Source organism: Ceratosolen solmsi, unplaced genomic scaffold (assembly GCF_000503995.2).
Source record: "Ceratosolen solmsi marchali unplaced genomic scaffold, CerSol_1.0 scaffold8, whole genome shotgun sequence".
In the NCBI taxonomy this organism is placed as follows: domain Eukaryota; kingdom Metazoa; phylum Arthropoda; class Insecta; order Hymenoptera; family Agaonidae; genus Ceratosolen; species Ceratosolen solmsi.
The window spans coordinates 208348-227814 of NW_011948439.1; the positions used below are offsets into that span (position 1 = coordinate 208348).

Below are 19467 nucleotides of genomic sequence, written 5' to 3' on the forward strand. Positions count from 1 at the left end.
ATCCATTGGTTTTAGTCGACCACTTCCTGACCAGCACTTAGTCGAGACGGCCGACGTTCAACAAGAATGAACAAATTATTATCCTAAATATTCCGCGAATACCGGCCAGTTATCTGATATCGTCATCACAGATATCTTTCGTACCAACCAAAGAAATCAATAATCCTGAACTATACAAAGTCTCATGAGTCGATGATGCAATTACATTTTAGATGACAAACTAAAATCAATGATGTTACATAAAAGTCGTAGGTGCATTATTCTAGTATTTGCGTATAAATAGTTAGCGAATAGAATATTGATACCGCAAAAGCTATTTATTTTCAGTAAAACGTATTTGGACATCATGTGATGACGAACAAAAATATTAAAAAGCAATGTGCTTGTTAGTCAGATGTGAGTTTCTTAAAGCAGAAATATGAATTAATGTGGATAGTTTGGTGCTCTTGAGAAAGATGTTTCGCGGTGGTTAAAATTTCTTTTCAATAAGAAAAGATTAGATATTTTCGTAAACGATGAATCAATGAATATAATTGTATAATGATCTCAGCACATTGATAAAACATTATAAAGATAAAGAAAAAATTCCGTAGATAAAACATCTACGAAATTCGACAAAAATTAGATTAAATATTAAGCCTTCGAAAGATTAGCAAAGCACACAAAAATTTAAGCTTAAACACAATAATATAACGAGCACAATATTTTCCTTCAATTTCGCTCACCTTTTCTCTTTCGACTCGAATTTTTAATAATAAACATTCAGCGATAATAGAATAAAAAAACACGCAGCATTAATAATCAAAACTAATATTTTTAACAAATTATTTTAAATATTATCACAATTACTTTACCCAGTTATGGTTCATTAATGAAGTTTAATAAAACTATATTAAAAAATGATTAATACATTGCACAGATATTTTACGATTATTTACAAGTATATAATACTAATCTTGATTATTAATGATTCAATTATTCCCAATGGAAAAATTACAATAAGAAAGCCAATCTTGAGGAAAACAGAAAAAAGCAATATTATAAAAATAAAAGGTGTGACGTTCTAAAATACCTCCTGCTCCTGCAGACCATCCATAATCTCTTCAAGGTCGGCCTCGCTCTTAATGCGTGCACCGACCCTGTTAAAGCGTTCCTTATCCTCGCGTTGTTTGCGCAGCTCCGGAAAAACTTTCTCGAAAAACTCGCGATTTTTAGCCTCCTTGGTTTTGCGTTTCTGAGTTGCTTCCAGTTTTTCCACCTTTCGGTGCCACTCCTGTACAAGAATTGCATAGGTCTGAGATTGTTGATGATGCAAGGAGGCACGTTCCACATGCTCTTTACGCAATCTCGCAACGAGACGCGCTTTCATGCACTGATGCCTTGTGCGATTCTCCTGGTATATACTTGTATCCGATGGTTGATTGTAAAGCGGCAATTTTATCTTCGGACCTAACTTCTCTAGCAGCCTGTGCGCCTCCTCAGCTTTTTTCTGAAAAATATATTAGTAAAATTATTAATTCATTCGGACGATAATAATGTTTAATAATTGTTAATAATAAATTTTCTTATATTTCATTCGTAGCTTTTGAAGCTTTCGACTAGTGCTTATTGATATACAGCTTCTGTGCTTGATTGATACAATTTCTTGTAAAGGAAGCATTTACAAATTTATGAAATACAGTCTAAGAGACCTTTTTCAGATCATTTCTCAGAATAAAAACATTGTGTTATATTAAAGACAATTGTATTAAATATGGATTACTTATTTACATAAATATGAGATTTTTTATTATATTAAAATGCTACTTATGTATGCATTGTAAAATAGTTGTTACAAATATTTTTACTATTAAACATTTATACCAAATTTGAAATATAAAATTCTCTTTAATTATATATAATTACACGTAATCGCACATACACGCGCACACACAATTACACAATCAGTTAATATTTTTGCTAATATTCATGATAAATTTTTAATACATCATATTTTCAAATATGTTAACAGATAAATTTTTATTTATTCAGATTGATTATGAAGTTGATTTATCACAATAGATTATAAAATTCATGCAAATTTGACAATAGTGATTGCTTTTATGATAATGATTAAAAATATTTTAGATTATTAACTCATCTGAAAATAAAGTATGTATTTTGAATAATATATTTATTTTTAGTCATATAAAAAAAAAGTATTCTTTAATAATTTGAAGAAAAAAAATTTATAATCTGATAAATGTACTCATTTTAATTATCTAATTCGAAATAAGTTCGTATAAAATACTTTCCACTAAATAGACATTCATATTGCAATACTTATTTAAATATCTTACCCTATTTTCAGCATATATTTTTTGTACAAGCGACTGATGTTTAGGTTGTAGAGATGTTTCTTCCACGGGTCTTTTAGTCCCAGGTGCTTCCAAAGGTTTGCTCGCAACTTCTTCCAATTCTTTAAGTTTTTTTCGTAACTTACTAATCTGAGATTCCCTTTTAGCAATTTCCCGATCGACTTTGGCGATCTGCTGAAGGAGATCGTCTTTGGTACTCCTAAATGCAGCGTCCTCTTGCGTATTGGGCTCTGGAAGAGTTGGCGAGATCGCTTCTGTTTGTGGTGTATAAACACCAGCCGTTGGCTGTAATAAAAATATACAAATACATTATATAATAAACAAAATTATTTTAAAAATTTAATAACCTCTAAACTACAATAGTGTTTGATAGATTAAACATTGTTAATAAAATAATACAAATGTATCATTAACTTGACAATAATGTTAATAAGCAATCTAATTAAATGTTTTATAAAATAAAATAAAACATGTTAATATAAATTATTTAAAAAAAATATCGTTTAAAAAAATCTTAATCTTGTAAGATATAGATAATTATCAGAGAAGTCAATCTTAAAATAGATTGTAAATTTATTTAATATGAGGATATCATTGGTATTGAATCAAATATTTTATAAATTAAAATGTTTTGGATTTTATTAAAAAATCAAAAATTAAATTATTCAATTTATACTTATATTTAAGAAAATGACGAATCTCAAAAAAGCATTTGAATAAATATCATAAGTATTGTATATATTCAAATATAAAATAAACTTACAAAATCATGTTTTTATATTACGTTAACATTATAAAATATTTTCTTAAAGAATAAAAATTTTTAAATAATAACTTAATAGTTAAATTAAAATAAAAAATTTAGTCCTTTATAATTAATTTAACTCTGCCTTAGTTATTAAATTTTTTAAAAAAATTTAGTTCAGCGCTATAATTATAATTTTCTTGTATATACAAACAATTTCAATTAAATTTGAGTATTTAGAACTCAAATTTTTAATTCAAAATTAGAATTACTCTATATATATTTATAATTATTACAATGTTTTTTTATAAACATATAATTTTCAAAATATAAAACAAAATTCATTTTAAGTTATAAATTTCCACAATTTATAAAAATTATTTTTATTGTTTTTCAATTGATAATAAATAATTCAATACGAATAATATTAAAAAATATTAAAACTCTCAATATTTTTCATCAATAAGATTTAGATGATCCATTTTAAGTAAAAATATTGTTTATACCTGTAGATATTTATTTCCTACATTTTAATAAAATATATAATCTAAAATGTATTGATTCGTGGTAGATATTTGATATTTGTATTACTTGAAATACTTGTATTAGAACATAGGTTAATTAATATACAATATAACCATAATTATAACAGCTTAAGTATTTAGAAATAGGGTATGCAAATTTATATTGTTTTTATACCTTTCTACATGGTATCAACTAAGTTAATAATATTACATGATTACTTGATAATTTGATTCAAGTTTGTTTTGTAGCTAAATAAACTACTAACAAATTAGCCATTTATAAATTTTATCTCAAAACTGTTATAATATTTACTAATACTATTTTTTATAAAATTATGAAATCTCAATAATTTGTTCCATTTTTTCTTAATATTTTATTGTTATACATTACTAAAATTTCTAAAATAGTCATTATATCATGATGATTTCTATTGTACTAACATTACTAAATTATCTTTATAATTAGAAGTACATATAAAAAAGTTCTTGTAAAGCTTAATACTCTGTATAATTTAGTCTAATATTTTTTACAATAATTAATAAGTATATTGCACGCAGTGTTTAAGCAAATATTCCATCGTTATAGTGTTGTATAGATAAAATTTATAATACAACAATCTATTCATGCATTTGTTCAATATAAACACACCCTTGTATCTATCCTGAGGGGTTGTTGAAGATGCTGCACATGTTTCTGCTTCATCAACGAGTCCTGTGTATTCGTGATCCGTTGGCATTCTGTGTGCGATATCGATTGTTGTTGCTGTTGCTGAGATGGTGGTAACTGCTGTACAGGCTGTCCGAGACGGATCTTCTTAAAAGGAGGCGAATCCTGCTGCAGTTGAGCCATATCCACAGGACTCGGACGGTAATCCTGAGGCTGTATCGCCAAGATCGCAGGTCCACCGTTGCCACCGCCGCTGCTGCTGCTGCTACGATTGTTGCGTACAGCAGCAGCGTGGTAATCTGTGGGAGCTGTTGGTGAGGCCGCAGGTGCGATGGAAGCCGGCGCTGGGAGTAGAGATATCCGAGGCCTTTCGCCCCGACCACTGACCACGTACTCACTGCCGACGTTGACGACTTGCGAGGACACGGGACTGCTGCTGACACTTATCGCTACTCGTTCGTTTACCTGAAATATAATAAATCTTGTGTTAAAAATTACTTGTCATCAATTCATCGTGGTAATGTGCGCTTATTAATATATTTGCTTTATGTGTATCTTCTCAAATACGGTCGAGTTAATTTAAATGAATTTAAATGAATTTATCATATATTATCCAAAATTCTTAAATATTGGGATATATTTTTGATTTTTTAAAGCACAAATCATAATGAAATACTATACATTCAATAAATCAATCATAACATTTGTGTTTTTAATATATTATTATAATTATAGATTTTTAATACAAAATTTTTATATAAAATACAATTAACATAAAATAAACTGCTCGTGAAAATTTTTTTACTTCAAAATTTTTAATATTTAAATGATTTACAGAAATAAACTCTAGATGAAATATATTTCATTTCTGATAAATACAGTTACAATTTTAAAAACTTAAAATTATCCCGCTTCTCATTATACATGTGAAATGAAAAAAAAATACAATAGAATTATGCAAAAACCATTTTTATCTAAAAAATTTTATTTGAATAATTCGAAGAAGAAAATAAAGAATAAAATGTTAAGAAAAATAAAGATATAATAAATTCAAGAAGATTTAATTGGTATCCGTTATTATAAAAGACTCGATTTTATATAAGGGTAAAATAGTACGGTAGGGTGAAATAAAGATTTATATAACATGGTTCACGAGTACTAATATAGTTTTATGGCTATGCTCGTAATGCTCGTAAAATGATAGAAAATGTTATAGGAACTGATCGGATAGATAGTAGCTATGTAGTTGTATTATACAAAATATAATGCTAATCAGAGAATTGTATTGCGATAATTTTTCCTAAGCAAGTAAGCTGTCAGAGAAAGCAAAGAAAGAGAAGTATAGGAAAAATATATATGAAGCACGCGTCAATTTGAACAATAAAATAGGTTCGAAGAAACACATAGGTGAAGACAACCTTCAACCACCCACTTAATCACGTGATGACGACGATGACGATTATGACGTAAGCATTACTCATGAACCATTATTGGGAATCAGTTATGTACGCGAAATGAGAAAAAAAAGCAAGAGCGTGACTCCAAGTCCGCGTGTTGTAATTACAGTACAGGTCGACGAGCTCGGCAGTTGTAAACAAATCGATATCTAGCACGCGTGTGCGCGCGCGCGGTTAGAAGTGATAAAGAAGAAGAAAATAAACGAAGACAAAAATGAAATAGAAAGAAATATATAATTAAAGTACTTAGCAACATTTTCTGTCTGTAATTTATATTTTCAAAAATGGCTGTTATTAATTTTGCTGGAATACTGGGGCATACGAAGTTTGACTAAAATTTATCAAGATTTCATTTACTCAATATAGTTAGAACTACGTCTAAAAATGTAGAATTTCTTGATAATCAAAAGGGCCTCTACATATTTATACACTCGAACAATAAATTGTTATGACAGTGAACTGTCAATGCACTGTACACTGTAGATGTACAAATCATCGACTCAATTTTTTTTTTTTTTTTTTTTTTGTACAATGTTCATGAATTAACAAAAATATTTAAAAAACTGGTATTTCTAAATTAAGAAAACATATATTTAAGAGGTGATATTGAAAAGGGTGAAAAAAAGAAAGGAATTATAGGTTAGCTTAGCTAAGAGAAGGGGGATAACGATAAAAATAACACGACCGATGTTTAAATGCTAGTAGCCCGTACTTAAGATGATAAACACTGATTTATAAAAGCGCATTTGATTTAGTGAACAAGTGAATACCTCCATGGGGCACCATCCCATATATCCACGAGCATCCTCTCGGTCATCTATCCCTGCCAAATTCGCAATACTCACATTAGGACTGGCATTGCGATAAACGTCGCGCGTGTACGCGGCGGCGGCATTGCTGGCGGCAGAAGCAGGTGAAGGTGCTGATGGTGGATGCTGTCTGTTTGGCACCTGCTGCTGTACGATAGCGGAAGGTCCAGAGGAGGCAGAGACTGGCGAGGCTGAATTTGAAGAGGCGACCTGCGCGACCTGAGCCACAGAGGTGGCCGATTGAGATGAGGGATGTGGATGGGGTGGTGGCGGAGGTAGATATGGATGAACGAAACGGAGGCCAGTAGGCACGGGTACCACAGGAGGTACCGTAATGTTCATTATCGTGATGTTCAGGCCACTCGGATCGTTTCCTGACTGCTGTGTCACCAAAAAGCAAAAACAAAGGATAAATTAGTATATTTTATATGAAAATGCCGAATTTGTTCGAGTTGCCTGCAATCGTTGCCCTTTTATTTATTAATTGGAATGTAGTCGATAAAGTTATGTATACATCGCAGCGAATAATAAATGTTTCCCCTTACAAACCAATGACCAAACCCTTTTCCCTTTCCTTGCTTAAGATTCTCTTATGAAGGTATATTATTAATCATGTGTAATGAAGAAAGATGAATGAACGAATTAATGAATGAATGAACGAATGAATGAGTGAAAGAATGAATGAAGAATGGACGAATGAGCGAATGAACGAATGAATAAATCAATCAATCAATCAATGAAAGAATGAATAAATAACAAAAGGAGATTAATAATGAAAAAGATGATTTCAAATAATGCAATATATTTTTATTCGGTATAAAAATACAGAGATAAAATGTGAAGTATTTTATTATTTACATTTTTCAATAATTTAATTTATTTTATAATTAAAGACAAATAAGAATTCGTTACATTCAAATATTTAAAGAATTTTTTATATTATCTTTTATGTATTTTTTATTTTTTACATAAATTTGTTTAAAAATAATCTTCATTATTACATCTTTAAATGAAAATATAAAAACCCTTTTTATTATCAGTAAGAGATTGAGAAAATCATCAAAAGTAATATTATAAAGACAAATTTAATATTTCTTTAATTGTTTATCGTAAAAGTGAGCCATATCTGTTGGCTAAGCCGTTATCTATGACTGATCGATGTTTTTAAATGTGATGATTATCATTAAAAAGCTATAATATTTAATTTATATTAAACTGGGTAGATAGTAGGTTGAATAGAAGCAATAGGCTCAATTGAATGTGTTACGCGATAAAATTCAAGTTGCTTAAAAGGTTTATTTATATTTAATGATATTTAGTAGTACTTGAATATTTACGACCAAAATAAATTATAATTTTATTTAAATTTGAAAATATCCTAACACCCTTCTGAATTATAAAAATGTTAACATTCAATATAAGTCTGCCCGATAGATTATTAAAACAATATTGGATTTAAATAAAAGTTCGACGTGCACTCACCGCGTGTTGGTCGCGCGAAGAGGAACTTGAAGAGGTCGCTTGGAGTCCCGCTGGTGGCTGGCCAGGGCCGCCAGTCGGGCCACTATTCATCGCCAATGATCCCGGCGATGATGAGGTGGCGGCGGCGGTGGCAGCGGCGACCTGATGGTGCTGGAACTGGTGGTGCTGTTGTAAGTGGGGGTAGTGATAAAAGTGATGGGCCGGGGGGTGGGCCTGGGGCCCGACTGGGGCCGAGGTGGGGGCCGGCTGCTGGTGGTGCTGCGGGTAGCGCACCGCGCCTGCGCCGACGACGAGGCTGCCAGGGCCGCCGCCAGCGCCCCCGCCGCCACCCGCCGCAGCAGCGCCGCCGCCCCCGACGCCCCCGACACCGCTACCCTCGACCGTCCGCGGAGACACCGCTTGACGTGAGCTTGAACCGTAGCTCTGCTGGGGCCTACAACAATGAAACCAACCTTATTTCCATCGTTTTAGATACATTAATTTATAGTTAAATCCTTATTCCATCAAACTCATCTATTTTTCTTAATTTACAATTATATTCATTAAATATGTAAATATGTACATAATTATTTTTAAATATTTTCAATTATTTTAATTTATTATTTTTATATAATTTTTATATAATTTGATGCTCTCGATGCCTAAATATAGAAATATGGCTTTATGGGCGTGAATAGCAGTCAAAACTTTTTTTTTTAATTCAGAAATGTATAAAATACATTAATATAAAACATTTTATAAAACATAAATATTACTTTTGCCGATTATTGTCAAATACTTCAGTGTAATGATTTAATCAATTTAATGTAATATTAAATATACGCATGCATAAGAAAGTCCAAAATCAATATAAACTACGAATATTATAACTAATTATATTATATCGACAATAATACCAGAATATAAATAATATATAAATATCAATAATACAATTCTTAATCTGATAAATTTCAAATGATTTTTCAATAAATTTTTAAATTTTACATCTTCTAAATCTCACACATTGAATTATAAACTACCAACAATCAAACATGAAATTTATATACATAATAACGAGGGTTATTAGTTTAAACAATAATAAAATTCTACTATTGAATGCATCTGAATTCGTTTCTTATCGCACCCTCGATATTTAATACGAACCCTTGATATGTATCATAATTCTATATTATTGGACAACAATTCTGCAAATTAATATTGATCATAGTTTATTTACTTCTTTGGTATTTATCGAAAAATTGGTGTAGGTCTAAGATACATTATGTTGATTTCGATTACATATTTTATAGAAAAGCTTTTAAAATTAAACTTTTCTTAATTGAACTGATGAAGAACGAAAATATAAATTTTCAACCAATAACTGTGATAAATCTATACTTTTTTCTCTAATTAAGCAAATTAGAAATTTCTTTTAATTTATATTCCAGGGCATTAACGAATATTTAATATATTTAAATACATTATCAGTTTCAAAATGACAAATTAATCAAAATTTAAAATAACTTTAAAAATTGTGCAAAAATTTATCAATCACAATGTTTCAAAATATGTATTGAGACAAAATTATTTAAATCTAATAAATATAGTAGATAATAATGAATAAAGAAATTTTTTGTTAATACTAGGCATATTAAAAACAACATTGCAGTATTTTAAAAATATATAGCGCACACGTTCAGTTAGTTATACGTTTACAAACAAATATATTCTCATGGGAGAAGTAAATAATACAACTTCCAATATTTACATGAATAATGAGAGATATAGAGAATAAATTACGTACAATACATCCTCCCTCTTGTTTGAACAAAATACAACTACACAAACATGAAAGATAGTTTCCTATCACACTATATTTATATTTCTTTCATAGTTAGAATCGAACTAGTAGCTCAATGATATAAACCTCGTAACAAATTTCAAAATCTTAATTGGTGATTCTTTTAAATACAACTAATATATTATATATAATAATATTACGTACTCTTATTATTATTAAATATTTGTTACAATTATAACCTAAATATTTAACTAGGTAAATCAATCAATTATTTACATTTCAAAGTACGTTACTTTTTTAGAAAAATAACTAATTTAAAACTACAGTACAATGTTAAAATTATTTCTAAAAATTAGAGTGTTCTAAATATTTTAGTTCACTAAATAAAAAAAAGGTAACCACGTTACGCCTAAAAAAAATTTAAATAATACTCTTTAAATTATTGCATCATATTTATACATAAATAATTATTAATAAAAAATGTATCGAATACTGCTCGTTATTCATTTTCATATCATTAAAGATATACAAAAACTGAAATTATCATATTGTTAAAATTTTCTTTTTAATTATATTATAAATTATCTCCCGTTTTATATTCTCAAATAATTATTCGCTAGAGAATATACAATAAAAATGTAAATATAACCATTAATTGCTTTTCTTAAGTAAATAGATGATTCTTTTGTCAAAAAAATATTTATACAGAAAATCTATTATAAAATAAACTTTTTTTTTATGACAGTTATTTAAAAATAAATAAATATAGCAACAAAAGAAATAGTTTCTATTTCGTACTATTTCACTCCTATTTTGAACTAAGCATAAATGTAATAAAAAGGGAAGAACCATTGAAACCACTATCGATCCAATCAATGTAATCTGGTATCTTTATTACATTAATTACGGAGAAAGTTTCAATATTTACAAAATAATGCAAATAACCCAATATAGACGCAATTACACGTGAATATCGCAAAATAAGCGGTGACTTGAAAATAAAAGTAATTTTAATATCAAATTTAGAAGGAAAATAGAAGTTTATGAAATCACAATTACTATACGAGATGTCGACTACTTTTATAAATTATATTCATAATTAATGTAATTTTCAAAGTTGTTATAAATACGTAGTTGGGAAATGCCGGCCATTAATTAAAATCCAATAAAATAATTACTCTAATAAAATTTCAATTGCTCATATTCAATCGGTTAATTCTTTTAATCAAAAAACTAAGAAACTTTATAATACTACGATAGTATTACATTAATAGTCATACTAAATTAATATAACTGGTAAATACAAGAAATAAAAATAATGAAAATAGTACAGTATATTCTATAAAACGAATAATGATTGTCACCCCATAAAAAATCAAATTATAAATGCGCATTAAAGTATTATATAGAGTGTAATAGAAGTGTTGGTGGTTTAAGACGCAACCGCAGTCAACGAATGATGTTGTTCGTCGCAAAAATAGTATGTAAAATAATATGCGCATATCGGAAAGCTTCGAACGATACCCTCCCAGATTGACCCCGGACAAGTTTAACAAGCTAAGGCTTATCAATAACTTCCATTTCGTATAAAGCCTATTTCCAATACTTTTCTACTATCAACATTTATGCCAAATACTTAACAAAATCCTTTATACCTTCCTCCTTGTTAATAAACAAACTTTTAAATTTATAATTAATTAATATAAATTATAATTCAAAGCCCATAGTTTTAAATTATTCATATTTTTAAAAACTAAGAACTTTAACAACTAAAATTCTTCTATAATAAAAAATTCGAACATATTAAATTGAAAATATAAAGACAATCAGACAAGTGTACTTGAGCATAATAATGAAATAAAAATATTTATTGATAATTAATAAATGTTTTGAGAAGCAAAATCAGCTGTTTGTTAAAATATAATGTCGGATCATTTATAAATTGTGCTAATAGTATAAATTTCAAACTAACGATACAATCGTGGGAAAATAAAAATATTTATTGAAAACCTATGCCGTACACACACACACTCACTCACTCACTCGCACACAGGCAGAGAGAGAGAGAGAGAGAGAGAGGCAGACAGAGACACAATCTAATATTTTATGGTTACTTATTAAGATCAATTTAATTTTTTTATTTTTCTAAAGCAAAGGTGTAGTCGATAAAATTTGTTTCTATATCCGAGACTTCTTGAGCAACTCGCCTTTTATCGTCCTAATTATTTTAATTCCACCTGTTCTACAAATTCCACGTGTGCAACATTTGTGGTTCAGAACTGTCTTCGACTGCATTCAACGATACATTTCCGCAAAATACGTCAATGGACACTGAACTCATCTTTGCGACTCCTCCCTTTTGGGAAAAAAGCGTCAGCGACGAATCGAAAACAGCTACGCGGGATCGTTTCTGTAGCGATGGCCGCCGCGCATGTGCACAATACAATGAACAACCACGTGGCCGTATCACACGCGCATGCGCCTTCCAGCGTCTTGTCTAATAATGTACCACCCCGACGCACCAAAAATATCTTGGATATTCTGCATATCCCCTAACTCGAGGAACTGTACCGACAGCCTGCAGCGATGACACCACCGAGCGACCAACGCTCCGTTCCTTTCTCCGTGCGAACAAGAACGTCGTGTGTACAAGAAAAGAGGGAGCGCGTGGGGAAAAAGATCGACAGTGTTGCCAGGTCGTCTCAACTCTGTTTTCACTACCGCCCCAACCTCCCTCTTCCTATCGCTCTTTCTTTTTCTCTCCATACCATTCTTTTTTCAACATTATTTCTTAAAACTTTAAAAATAGAACGGCATATTTTATTTTAAAATCCAAACCGTTTCCAGATTTAGCTATATATTCAGATAAAAAGCGTGTCCTGAAAACTCATCATAAAACACACCTCTAATATTCACGAAAACCAATGACGCTGAAAATGAATGGCAATGGCATATAACAGGACAAGATTAATTGGAATCTTAGTTTTTCAGATATGAGACTCAGAAATGTTAATTTCGATTACAACATTTGCTATAATAATCGGCAAGAAAGGAAAAATTACAGTTATAGATAACTAATTATTAATTTAGGAAATATCTTACGTGACATTGAAACCCCGTTAATAGAATATAAAGTAGTGTGCTAAATTTGATCAGAAAAGTCAAACATTGAAGGTACAATATGCATCTTACTCAGTGTGCTCACTTTCGTCACTCCTCTATTTACTCTCTCTCCCTCTCCCTCCCGCCCTCGCTCATTCTCTCTCTTTCTCTCTCCCTCGCACTCTTTGAAAATGTTTATGATGTAACGGACATTGGCTCTATACTTCTGTATATATATTTAAACCAAACGATCGAAAACGGCAGAAAAAAAAGAAAACTATATATGACGCTAGTATGCAAGTCGTTTGAATAAGTTCAGGGGCTGCAATGAAAAAATATTTCGACAATCTTGTGCAAAGGAAGATCTAATCAAGTTGGGCGATGACAACGTATGTTACATTCCTGGAGTCCGACATTTTCTGCTTACATGTGTGTAGCCGCCATTTATCGTTCGAACTTCCATCGAAATGGCGGTGACGACTCATCGTCTAATATAGACGATGAATTCACAAGGGGTACCTTTCGATTTATTCAGTCTTTAATTATTTTATACCTGTTAGTCATTTAAATGAATAATTGAGAATACATATCTAATAGAAGACGAAAATACGATTGAGTAACTGTAAGTGCACAGTATATAACGAGAATTTTGTTATGCAACTGAAAAATTTACTCACTTTATATATGTATTTTACATATTTCCATATTTCATATTACCGAAATATTAAAAAAAAACTGCTCTTTATTTATAACTAAAGTAAAAAAAGGTAAAAATGTATCTACGCTATAAATTTAGAAATAACATAACAAAAGTAACAATATAGTAAAGATACAGAATATGAAATTGAGGTATCGTTATTCTTTTGAAATCTGCATTAAAAATCATCGTATAATGTAAACAAAATTATTGATTTGAATAATCTATTAATTGAAAAACAATTTAACTAATTGTTTATGTGCGAACTTTAATGAAATCTTCATAATAAACAGTCCAGTACCTTATTATACCAATATCTTATTATAGTTAGTAGATTATACTATCAGTATAATCACAAATGCGTTTCTCATTGTATTTAGTTTTATAATGCAATACAATAAAATATAATAACGACGACGACGATGATGATGATGATAATAATAATTTCAAATGCTCATAATAGATGATAATAATAATAATTTCAAATGCTCATAATACACAGATAATTACGCGAGAATATCAATGTTATTTTTTAAGCTACAATAACGTTTCAACCAGATAAAACTTATTAATAAAAACACGTAACTTCCGTTACACGGCAATTACATTAATATTGTTAAATTATTTGTAATTACAAATTTAAATACAATTAACGAAATGAAATAAAGCAATAATGAATAATAAGAAACTCCTATTTTAATATAAAAAAATAGTCCGTATATATATTATTGATACGTGAATTCTATAAAAAATAAATGATGTTTTCACTGATGAATAATTAAGAAAAAATGATCAAGTTATCCAAAAATAAATTATGGATTTATTGCTACTACAGATAAGATCTTTAAAAAGTACAATTGTAAAATAATGAAAAAAGTAAATAAATGCCATTAGAACCTTCCCGGAACAGAAAACTATACGTGTAAGAACAAATGTTAAAAAGAGAGGAATGATGGCGCGATGAACTGTGAAAAAGGATAACGAAAGAGAAAGAGAAAATATGAGACGGTATTGTCCTATTTTTAGACAACGAAGTATATAAGTGCGCATGGAACTTACACTTAGTTTGTGCTTCAGAGAAAGAGAGATAAAGCAACATTAAGTTAGGTTAGTACATATCATGAAATCAAGGCATGGGTACATCTAATGATAATGATGGTGCATGAAAGAACAGGTAAGAACGTAACACCATTCGTCATCTCTTTCCATTCGTCTGTTCAGCAAGGCTATACAAGTTCATGAATTGAAGTAATTATTTTTCCCTTGCCTATTCCTTTCTTTCTAACTTTTTACACATGTAATATATAAAATCCTCCACATTTCCATAATTTAATGGAATGCATTAAAGATATTAAAATGTGGATATAAATTTTTTATTTAGCATTTGCTTTAAAATAATTGCTGCCTTGTTCATAGGTGTAGAAGCTTTTTTGATTTAAAAGCCGTGAAATGGAAAGCTTCGTTCTACATAATATTAAACTATTGCAAGTACTAACATTGTGTAACTTTACAAGATCTATAAATATCACACGATATTTTTATTGGACTATTATAAGCTCCTTTATCTTTGAAAAATAAAATATATTAGATCTTAATTGAAATATAGCTATTCTACATGTAACTTTCTTAACATTCAAGTAAATTACACTTCTAAATCGACATAAATATTTTATAATTTTAAGATTTTTCATTAATTTAAATGAATGAATTTAATGAAAAGCAAAATTATACACAAATGAATTATGTGGTAATCAAACTATATCTGAAAAAACTATTCGATATTGGTTAGTTGGTAAAGTGATACAAGAAAATTTTGCACTTTGTTCAAATGAATTCTCCGCAGTATTCTGCTATGGAAAAAAAATCGATGAAATGAATCTTTTGGATAACAGAGGAAAAACAAATTTCTACAATGCTTGCTTAAAATACTTGTTTCTGTTCCTTTATCTCAATCACCTCTACAATCTCCTATTACTCTTAATGCTCCTCTTGTGACTTTAATACATTGAGCATTATCAGATATCATAGACATCCGTTCACATGATTAAATCTCAGGTACAATTTTTCTTTGTTTTTCAGGTGTTTACCATGCAGGAAAATTAAAATATTTTTAAAAACTTGATTCTCAATGCACATTACTTTATAATTTTTAAATTACGAAGTTTCTATAATATTTTTGTGAAATAAATTTCGGATAAGACTTAATGCTTTGCTTATCCGCCTGACAGATAATTTGTTTAAATAAAATTGTATTAATAGATATCTAATAATATGTAATGATATATTATGTCAAAATAAATTTTACATAAAATGTAAGTTGTACATAAAAATATCGGCCAATTAATATACAGAATATTTAACATAATTAGGTATATGAATAATTTCAATATAATTGAAATTTAAAAATAACAATATGCATTTTTCCATTCAATTAATTTTTTATAAATTTGACGCGTTTATATATAATAAATCTATAAGCTTATTAATGCATACAATTTGAATATAATTTCATTTTAATAAATATAACAAAATTTTCAAAATTATATTTTCAACTTTTTTTGACATTTCTTATAAATAATGATCAAATATTAATCGCATATAAGCAATATTTCAATATATAAAATAAATTGTATATAAATTTGTATGCAGAGTAATTAACATATTTTTAATAGTTTCTAGAAATAGCATCTAGTATCTTATTGCAATTGAATAGTCTCTTAGAATAAAACCACTTGTTCGACTAAATTTCGGGAAACTCAAAATCATCAAAAATTCTTTGAATTAAACTTAGAATTATTAAATAGTTGATAATAAAAAATATTGAAAATTACAAATACCTAATAAGTTATTTCCAGCTATAAAACGACTCTTTGTCTAATATTTATACAATGAGCAAGTATTTTTATCCAATAAAAGTTACTCATTGAATACATTTTATATAAAATGAAAATTTTGTAATTATGAATAAATAAAATAATAAAATTCAATCTATACATTACAAAACTGTACGAAATATTAATCTCGGAAATACAATTGCATATCAAAAAACAAAATTTCATAACACAAAAGTGAGAGGAAAAGTATACAGTAAGTTGTTCACTAAAAAATCGTTAGGTGCTTTCGTCATTCGATATATTATGGAATGATGGAAAATTTTACGTAACTATTGAAATCGATGCTACACGTAATTATGCAAACAGAGAAGTATAGTAACCTTTTCCACTCCTTTTTCTTTAAGTCGAACTGATTAATGTAAAGTATAATATTCGCGTAAACGAACCCTCACGATCAAACGAACATGAGGTGTTTGTCAATAAAACAAAACTAAGATTTCTCGTTCAATCATACCAAATCAACCAAATATGTCGGTATTACATACCATTCACATCTCACTTCCGTATTTATCTGTCTACCAAAAAGTTTTATTTTTATATATACATCATCTTAATTTAATAGAATAATAAAAGTTTAATTGTATTGAATATAATATGACATAGAGATAAAGTTTACAAGACTAAAAAAACTACGGTTAGAAAACAGAATGGACCAAAATATAAGAATACGTCAATGCTTTTCTATTTTCATCATTAGTATATATATATATATATATATATATATATATATATATATATTAAATACAATCAAATCAATAAGCGTTTAGTTGAGTCTTGAGATTTGTAAATTATTTATCATCCAAAGATTTCCTCACGGTAATGCAAATCTATGTATATTGATATCGCAAATAATATATATATATATATATATATATATATACGTATTTTTTAAAATAACTATTTCCAAACATTATTTTTTTTATTTCTGCTGAATGCCTTGAATTACTTAGGTGAACAGATTTTTAAATATATCCGTAAGATATGTATCAATAATAATGGATAGTTAAACAAGAGTTGCAATAAAATATTTTGAATATTTTTATAACATAACCGAAAAATTAATACAAATACTTCATTATTGAATTAATAAAAGTTGAAAACAGTACTTAAAATTTGATGAATGTATAACAAAAATCTGAAATAATTTTTATTTAAAATAGAAAATGAAAAACATGTGTTGCTATGGAATTGATTGAAGTATAGAGTATTAAACGAAAGAGAATAGTGGTGCAGGATAATTCTAGTTAAGGACAAAATAAATCTTTAAATTGTTAAAGTGATTTTAATAGTGTACTCTACATCTAACAAAGTTTGGAAAATCTTAGTATGTTGTAAATGTTATGAAATGTTCAAATAATATTTGTGAAATTTTTACAAATAGCATCGACCGGCTACGCTTCATTGAAAAAATATGTGTGTGCGCGCGCGCGTGTGAAAAACAACTGTTTTGTGATATTATTTTTTAACAATAATTCTGTAGTATTATCAAATATTGTTGATCATATAAAAATATCACGACGTATACAATATCTGTACATCAAGTCAGTTCTCAATTATATAAACTATATATAGCAATCAACATCATAAACTCATTATAGTTAGAACTTTTTTCCATTTTCCTTTGGATACGTTTCACGTTTGAATAACAAAGAACTGTGCGTTGTGTTCATGAAATCAAAAGAAAAAATAAACAGTATTATACGATAAAAACCTAAGTCACTTGATAAATTCATCTTTACGCACGAATTTTGTTTGCTAATTTTTTATGAATCACAATACTTAGAACCTTCAAGGAACTAGTATTACTTACCGTTGTCTCCTGTTGGACTCTTGTATATACTATTAAAGTATATCATTATTTTATAGACGGATTTATCTTTACTTAACGCATTTTTCCTTTTGATACATGTTTATTTATAGATCACGGTAGAGACTCTAGCATTGGGTGTTGCACTTCGATCATGTATGTTAATCTTTATGGTAAATTGTGACAAAGCCGAAGTGGGAACGTGTAAAATTTCTCAAATAAAAATTTGCTCGCGATATTTCCCGAAAACTGCATCAATTTATGAATTAAAAGTTAATTATTTGTATAAGACTAAGATATTTAATTTTCTATTATTATTATTAAACAAGCTAAAATTACGTGTTTGTAATCTTACTGTTTTTTATGCAAAAAATGGCTTGCTTCGCCCAATGAAGTAAATAATGAGTTGTGCAAACAAAGGTAGTTAAATTAATTGTGTGAAGTTTCAGTTTTACTTTCTCTTTTGGTGGCGCTTGAAAAATAGAAATATAGTAGAAAGAAAGAAAAATAAAATATTAAGAAGGTAAAAAATTACTTGTATATTTAGCAAAGCACATTTGTAGATTGAATGAATAGTGTATGAATAGTGTGCATCTCAAGTCAATGCCGTAGTATGGCAACAAAATTGTAATGTCCTTTCATATAACGAATCGGCAAGTCTGTATTCCACATAAACATGTAGATACTAAACACGTTGTTGTTAAATAATCTCTATATCTCTACTGAAGTTTCTATCGGTTTTTCGTTGGCCGAAGAAATAAAAAATTAAAATATGTACAATCATTTATGCTATTGTTGAAAAGCATTGAGGTACACGTATAAATGCATGCACAGTAACGGTGAAACTTACTTGTCCATCGTGTTGACACATAACCTCGACTCTCTTCGTTTCTGTAGCTTAAAATTTCGCGCTAAGCAGTCATATCGTAGGATTTTCTGAACTCAAGTACAAGCACTCGAACTTGCACACACATTCATTTAACTTCCATAGTCAAGGTGTATATTGCATGTATGATAATTCAAAGCCCAATTTAACCTTAACTGAAGTCCAAGAACGAAAATTAACTGGGTGAATAAACCGGGTACACCAAGCAGGCGAAGGAGGGGGCGGTCGTCACAACCTATGACGACGATGTTGAAATGAAA

The 19467-nt window shown here is 28.9% G+C and overlaps 1 protein-coding gene across 1 annotated transcript in view; it reads right to left on the reverse strand.

The window, feature by feature from the left end:
• Positions 1-19467, reverse strand: part of Smr (nuclear receptor corepressor smrter) — a 64862-nt gene that overhangs the window by 33209 nt on the left and 12186 nt on the right. Inside the window, exons 2-7 of the mRNA XM_011503577.1 lie at positions 8038-8474; positions 7023-7029; positions 6596-6944; positions 4276-4758; positions 2340-2642; positions 1073-1489 (exon numbers count right to left, since the gene is read on the reverse strand). Of these exons, the coding sequence (XP_011501879.1) occupies positions 1073-1489; positions 2340-2642; positions 4276-4758; positions 6596-6944; positions 7023-7029; positions 8038-8131 (1653 nt within the window). The 5' untranslated portion in view covers positions 8132-8474. The remainder of the gene's footprint in view (positions 1-1072; positions 1490-2339; positions 2643-4275; positions 4759-6595; positions 6945-7022; positions 7030-8037; positions 8475-19467) is intronic.